Genomic DNA, 7,500 nt, shown 5'->3' with positions numbered 1-7,500 from the left:
AGGAGGGGGGGGGGAGACCAGTGGACAAGAAGCAGCTGTACCACTATAAAGACGCTGCTAACCCTACTGACAAACCAGCCTGGGCCAAAGAGGTAACACACACACACGCACACACACACACACACACACACACACACACACACACACACACTCGCATCGGCTAACAGTTTACCTCAACAGGAGCTGGATTGTGAGTGAAGAATCCTGGGGGGACTAACCAGAATGTACTCTTTACTAGGTGTTGATGGAGATTGTGGATGAATCTATGAGTGCGGAATAGAATATGTTTTGTTGTTTCATTTGTGTGTGTGTGTGTGTGTGTGTGTGTGTGTGTGTCTCTCTGTCTGTTTGCATGTTTGTAATCTCACTCTGACCTATTCCAGGTCCTGAAGCAGCGCCCACAGAGTAACTCTCCCCGCCCCCTCCTACAACATCATCAGTCCTTCAACCAACCAGCCTCGGGCCGCTCCCAGCCCCTCCCCCGAGCCAACCCCCCCAGGCGAACCCCCTCCCACAACTCTGACCTCGTCTCCCACACCCGCACACCTCACATCCGCGTTTCTATGGATACGGATCCACTGGATCCCGGTCTGAAGCAGGAGATCAGCCTGCAGGTGCGAGAGCTGCGGGCGCAGAGAGCCGGCGGCGAGAGGGGACGCAGCCCCGGATCCCCGGGCCCGGGCCAGGGGCCCAATAAGGGGCCCAAAGAGGCTCCCGGCCTGGGGCCAAACCTCCAGGCCCAGGGGCCGAATTCCTGCCTTAACCCCAACATCCAAGGATCCAACAACCAGGGGGCCAGGGGTAGGCCCACCTCTGGTCCCAGCCATGGGGCTAAGAACCAGGGGCTCGAGCCCCAGCCTGGCCCTCCCCCTGCCTCGGCCGCCAAACGGGTTAGTGGCCGTCGCGGTATCTCTGTGTCTCCCTGCCGTAGAATAGACGTAGAGGTAGACTCCAGAGAGAACACCTGGTGGAAGGGAAGGCAGGGAAGGCAGGGTGTGGAGGATATGTGGGATAGGGGGAGGCTGAGGCTGTCCTGCAGCCAGGAGAGCCTGATCCCTTCCTGGGGGGTCATGCCCCCTGACCCCCACTACCCACCACCCCAGTGTGACCTATCTGCCTCCTTCCCAGAGCACTCCCTCCGCTCCTGGGGGTTGTCCCGGTCCCCTCCCTCCTCCAATCAGAACGACCTCCTTCAGGTTCCCGTCCCCTCCTCTGAGAGACGGAGGTCAGAGGTCACGACCCAGGAGCTGGACCTGGCGTCCTCCGCCCCGGCGGGCATGCTCAGGCGGTACCTGGACGAGGCTCTGCCCAGGCGCAGTAACTCCTCCTGGGACGTGGGGGAGCTGTTGTCAGTCCCTGGCCCCTACGGCCCACACTCCCGCTCCCAACCCAAGTCCTTCTTTAACTCTACCCTCTACGGCCCCCTCCCAGCTGTGAAAGGGGTCTTAAAGTGGTTGGGCCTCTCCCCCCGCGGCTCCCCCAAAACCTCCCCCACCTCCTCCCTCCTGGAGCTCTCCGCCTCCTCACCCTCTCAACTCTCCCCCGACTGATCCCCCTTCAGCTCCCAGTCCCAGCTCACAATCAGACCTATGGGGCTAGGAAAGTAGCACCAACCCACACACACACACACACACACACACACACACACACACACACACACACACACACACACACACACACACAGGATACACAGACATGTTTATATTTTCATAATCTTTTTTAATAATGTAATTAATTGCAATTTCATGTTGGTGTTTATATCAGTACTTATAACAGTATAACTCTACTGATCAAAGTTAGTGTTACTATACCAAGTATACATATACAAATATATTTTTATGCTTTGCATTTACCAAATAAACCCACTTAACTTCATGAATATGTGTATAGTTATTATATATGCTGGGCATACACTCAGAATTTATACTGTATATAGAATACTATATTGATTTAACACACACACACACACACACACACACACACACACACACACACACAGGGACTGGGACAGGGACTGGGTCTGATCCAATCAAAACCTCTAACCAGATGTTGCCCACCGCCTCCACACCTCCCACCTAGATAGGGATCCTCTCATGCCATTCCCTCCATCACCCATCCCCTCCAACATCCCACAATCCTTTGGAACAGCACCTTCCTCTTCCTAAGGGGTGATGATGTCAGCGAGGACCCCACTTCCTTGACGGTCAGTTAGTCAGCGAATCATCTCCAGGCTTGTTGCTTGGTGCTGGGTGCTGGCCTATCGGTGGTGGGATGCTCTTTAGTTCTCAGATCAACATGGTGGTCCTAAAGACCCTCTGAATCTCCCAGGAGTCTTGCTGCGGTGTTAGATAGTGCTCCGGCTCTCCTCCCTCCCGATCTCCTCCCTCCTTCCCTCCTTCCCTCCATCCCTCCATCCCTCTGGTTGACACTTTCTTTAGATGCAGCAGTGGACGCAATTAACCATCTCTCTCTCTCTCTCTGTTATGTGTGAAGGTTTTTGGGTGTCTGAGGCCAAACACACACACACACACACACACACACACACACACACACACACACCGATGACTCATCAATTCTGGGTCTTACATTAACAGATTGACAGGCACCCAAAAGCTTTGCACATACATTGACTTCTCTCCATCTAGACTCTAGGTTCTGGGACCCCTCTCTTGCGCTCTCTCCCCCCCCCCCCCCCCTCTCTCTCTCCATGTTTCAGCTTGTAGGAGCAGTTTGATTCTAACCTGTGATTGCATGACTCCTCAGACCAACATGCAATGACCTGCCTCTGATGTAGTATGTCTCTAGACGGCTGTAGTGGAGTGTGTTTTATGTGTTGTTGCTGTCCATTAATGATGACTTCACCAGTAGCTGCCTGTCTGTGGTCTCTTCCGAGCCAGCGACTAACACCGCCATTCTATTTGGATTGACACATGGATGCATTAGTCCCTGTCTGGCCCTGGCCCTGTACGGCAGTAATCCACATTAATCCCACTAGATTACTCTCCAGGTAGATTTACCACAGAAACCACACCGCTAGTTCGGAATCCCTTTACCTGGAGGGGGGGGGGGGGGGTCTTTTCACTCATGCTCTACTGAACCTTGAACCTTGAGGGAGTGTGTATAGCTCAGACATGGGCTTCTCTGCTCCCTCTCTCTGTGGAGAGAGGAAATAATCTCTTAATCTGATTGCCGGGCTTTCTTTCTCTGTCACTTGCATCGCGCGCGCGTGCACACACACACACACACACACACACACACACAGACACACACACCCACAGTCGGCCTGAATGGGGGCTCTTGGTGGTGTCTACTGAAGGAGATTAGGGATTGTTGTTGACCACCTGCCATAGCCATCAGACACTTTCACTCATCTCCTATGTGGGACCCCCTCCCCCCTCCCCCAACACACACACACACACACACACACACACACACACACACACACACACACACACACACACACCACTCTGCAGTATGTAGGACACCCTCATAGACAAATGAATATATACCCCAGGGGGTATATCTCAAGCTGTGAAATGGAGTTAGTTTGCCCCCACAGGAAGTGTCTGTTCACCCCAGTCAGAGTGAACGCAGACATCCAAGCCCCATGCCGTACCACAGACACTACAGTGGATTTGCAAATGTCCTTACATGACTTTACTCTACAAGACACCAAAGAACCATTCACACCTTCACCTGGCTGTGTACAATCACTCAGCTGTCAAGTCATCTTAATAACAATACAAATAGGGGAAATTCGGTTAGCGTCCGCTTATAAAAAACACAATCAACTTTTAAAAGACAGGCGTTCAAACATACAAGTTGTTACAATAGACACACACGTGCCTATTGAGAGAGGGAGAGGGAGAGAGAGAGAGAGGGAGAGAGGGAATGAGGGAATGAGGAGGAAGGCCAAGAAAGAGCAACAACAAACACAAAAAATGGCACACACACGTGCACACACACACACACACACACACACACACACACACACACACGTTCACACATTCCCATCTATCCTTCTTCAGATGTTGTCCCACATCGTAGGGCTGTGAGGCTGTCTGTTGGCTAGGGGAGCAGGGAGGGGGGTGGAGATGGCTGGAGTGGGTAGAGGGCAGTGATTGGTGGTTGGGCTGTGAGTGGGCGTGGCTTGCTCTGACACGCCCCTGTGTGACCCGTCCTAGGTGGAGGAGCGTTCTAAGCTGAACAGGCAGAGCTCCCCGGCGCTGCAGCATAAGGTGTCCAACCGGATCTCGGACCCGTCCCTGCCCCCCCGGTCCGAGTCCTTCAGCAGCGGGGGCATGCAGCCCGCCCGGACCCCACCCGTGCACCGCTCCGTCGAACCACAGGTGTGTGTGTGTGTGTGTGTGAGTGTGAGAGATGTGGGTTTGTTTATGTGTGTGCGAGAGAGAGAGAGAGGTGGAGGGGTGTGTGTGTGTGTGTGTGTGTGTGTGGGTGCGTGCGTGCGTGTGCCATTTTTTGTGTTTGTTGTTGCTCTTTCTTGGCCTTCCTCCTCATTCCCTCTCTCCCTCTCTCTCTCTCTCCCTCTCTCTCTTCATCCTCCTCTCCCCTCAGATGGCCCACCTGGTGCCAGTGAAGACCCACAGCTCCATGTCTGGCTCCCAGTCCCTGCAGGACCAGTCAGGGTCGGCCCTGGGGGAGGGGGGCAGCGGCGGCACGGGCTCCCCCCGGCCAGAGATGCCCCCCCGACAGAACTCGGACCCCACCTCTGACACCCCGGCCCCCCCACCACGCATTGCCAGCCGAGACGAGAGAGAGAGGACCGCCTGGCTACGGGAGGAGGACATCCCACCCAAGGTCAGACAGACAGACAGACAGACAGACAGACAGACAGACAGACAGACAGACAGACAGACAGACAGACAGACAGGCAAGGCAGGCAGGCAAGGGAAGGGAGACAAATGAACACTCGACTCTACTCCAATTTACAGCGCGAAAAAAACAATGTTTATTTTCACTAAAACTCTCCACTACACTTGAACAAGAAAACAAGAAATGCCCCTGAAGATGTTTGTGTTCACATCCGTCTCATAACAGCAGCCTCTCCTCTCAGCAGACACTGGGAGGTTTATTTACCCATGAAGCCAGACCTGGGCATCGTACGGCCCCCGGGTCACATGGGGCCCTTTGGCTATCCCTGCCCGGCCCCGCGTGAGGTCAATAGAAAAATAATTATTTTCATAATAATAGAAATAACATGTAAATAATTGTACGCAATGCGTGCAATACAACTGCATTCCTTTTATTTTGAAGGCGACTGCTTTTTAAATTTACGTGCGTGTTTACGTGCGTGTATGTGCGTGCGTGACTATGCTACACATCGTCACCATAATGTGCAGTTGGAGAGATGCTGAGTTAGATGTTAGCCCTCAAAAATGTCAGCTCACGTAAAAAAAAACTGGACTTCTAAGTATTTATTTACTGAAGTCAAAGGCAAAGCCGTGTGCTTTGTTTGTGGATTACAGATCGCTGTGTTTAAGGACTAATTCATTCATTAATGGTTAAGCCCTTTCTCTGTTCTCTATACTACTGTACTCTTGTGTCCTGTCTGTCTCCGTCTCTTCTAATGAGTGTGTGTGTGTGTGTGTGTGTGTGTGGTCGCGGTCGCTCGCTCGCTTTCCAGGTCCCACAGAGGACCACCTCCATCTCCCCCGCTCTGGTCAGGAAGAACTCCCCCAACGGAGGCCAAGGCCTCGGCCCACGGACTGGATCACAGCTCATAAGGGCCAGGTAACACACACACACACACACACACACACACACACACACACATAGACACATACACACACACACACACACACACACACTCAGTAACACTTCCTTGCATTTAGAATGATGGCTGTGTGTGTACATGTTGTCATAGTAACCCAGATCTGCGCCGCTCGGAGCTGTCTCTGGACGCAGCGCTGCAGAGGACCTCCTCCAACTCCTCCTCCTCCTCCTCCCCCTCCTCACAGGGAGGCTCCACAGAGAGGAAAGGTACACAGACACACACGCACACACACACACACACACTCACACACACACACACACACATACATGCGCGCACACACACACACACACACACACACACACACACACACACACAGACACATGCACACACACACACACACACACACACACACACACACATATATACACACACACAGACACACAAACACACTGTAGCTGAGTAGGGTTGAGTGGTAGTCACAGGGGCTTGCTGTCGGCTGGTGTCAGTTCCAGTTCTGCTCCGATCAACACGTTTGATCTACCCTGTTACCCTGTCAGAGGGATGGAGGGAGACAGGGGGAGGGAAGGAAGGAAGGAGGGAGGGAGGTAGAGAGAAAGATAGGGAGAGAGAGAGATAGGCAGACATGCACCAGTTGATCAAATGAAAAAGGAGGGATATTGAATAATGCATGGGCTTTCTGACAGACTTTAAACACGCCATCTGACATAAAATATCGTACATCGTTCTATTTCAAAGGAGGCACAATGGCGTCTGTAGAGAGCTGCTGTCTCTTTTCCTGCCAGCGGTCTATCTGTGAAACTCCTAACACCAATGTTCCCTTTCATCAGAAAATAGATTTTATTTTTTTATCTCTGCGTTCCATTAAATCATGCTAGAAAGCAGGTCAGCATTATAGCTGTGCTTTATAGACTGAAAAAGACGTTTAGTGAAGACTGAAGAGTTTGCAGAAACCGACTACCGCTACTGCTATGCTGACTCCTCGCCTCTGTTGTGATAGGTCAAGCCCAGCCGGAGGGTTCACCCCCAGGAGCCAATCAGGAGGCTAAGCCCAAACAGGAGGAGGGCCGGGAGTCAGCCCGACCCAGCAGACCTGCAGTGAGTAAAGCACGCTTACACACACAAGCGTACACACACACACACACACACACACACACGTGCATGCATCCGCACATACACACACAAGCGTACACACACAAGCATACACACACATACATACACACACACACACACACACACACACGCAGGTATACACACAGATACGCACACACACGTACGCACACACATACACACATACTCATGCATACATACACACGCATACACACGCATACACATACATATACATACACACACACTCATGCATACACACACACATACACACACACATACACACACACACGCACACATATGCCCTTGCTGCCTTCTTGGTGGATGGTAAGGTGCCTTTCACCTCCTGGGAATCTTCTACTTGCCTCTTCTTCTGCTACTCATCTGGTTCTCTCTTTCTCTCTCTCCTTCCCTCTCTCTCTCCTTCCTTCTGTCCTCCATCTCTTCTGTTGTTGACTCCCTCCTTCCCCCAGAGCTATAAGAAAGCCATAGATGAGGTTAGTGTCCCCCTTTTAATCTCATCCTCTTCCCCTCTCTCGGCCTCTCTCTCTCTTTCTGTCTCTCTCTCTCTCTCTGTTTGCCCTAGCATGGTGGAGGGGTAGAGGATAGGCTGTTTATCTGTTTGGGAAGGGAACTATGAA

At 52.3% G+C, this 7,500-nt stretch overlaps 1 protein-coding gene across 2 annotated transcripts in view; it reads left to right on the top strand.

Annotated features, from left to right (window-relative positions):
* LOC308164712 (TRAF2 and NCK-interacting protein kinase-like) overlaps positions 1-7,500 on the top strand; it is a gene marked incomplete at both ends in the record, with an annotated part of 48,017 nt that overhangs the window by 33,296 nt on the left and 7,221 nt on the right. The window contains 7 exons of one of the 2 annotated variants that reach the window (XM_080538728.1): positions 1-92; positions 4,185-4,349; positions 4,576-4,818; positions 5,645-5,751; positions 5,885-6,000; positions 6,753-6,850; positions 7,333-7,356. The exon at positions 1-92 is cut by the window's left edge and continues 112 nt beyond it. In XM_080538728.1, coding sequence (XP_080394854.1) covers positions 1-92; positions 4,185-4,349; positions 4,576-4,818; positions 5,645-5,751; positions 5,885-6,000; positions 6,753-6,850; positions 7,333-7,356 — 845 coding nt within the window. The remainder of the gene's footprint in view (positions 93-4,184; positions 4,350-4,575; positions 4,819-5,644; positions 5,752-5,884; positions 6,001-6,752; positions 6,851-7,332; positions 7,357-7,500) is intronic. The other variant, XM_080538727.1, reaches the window with a different exon arrangement.

Source organism: Nansenia antarctica, assembly GCF_963989245.1.
Source record: "Nansenia antarctica genome assembly, chromosome: 1".
NCBI lineage: Eukaryota > Metazoa > Chordata > Actinopteri > Argentiniformes > Microstomatidae > Nansenia > Nansenia antarctica.
Note: the sequence above shows the minus strand (reverse complement) of the source record. Positions and strands in the feature narration are given on the sequence as shown.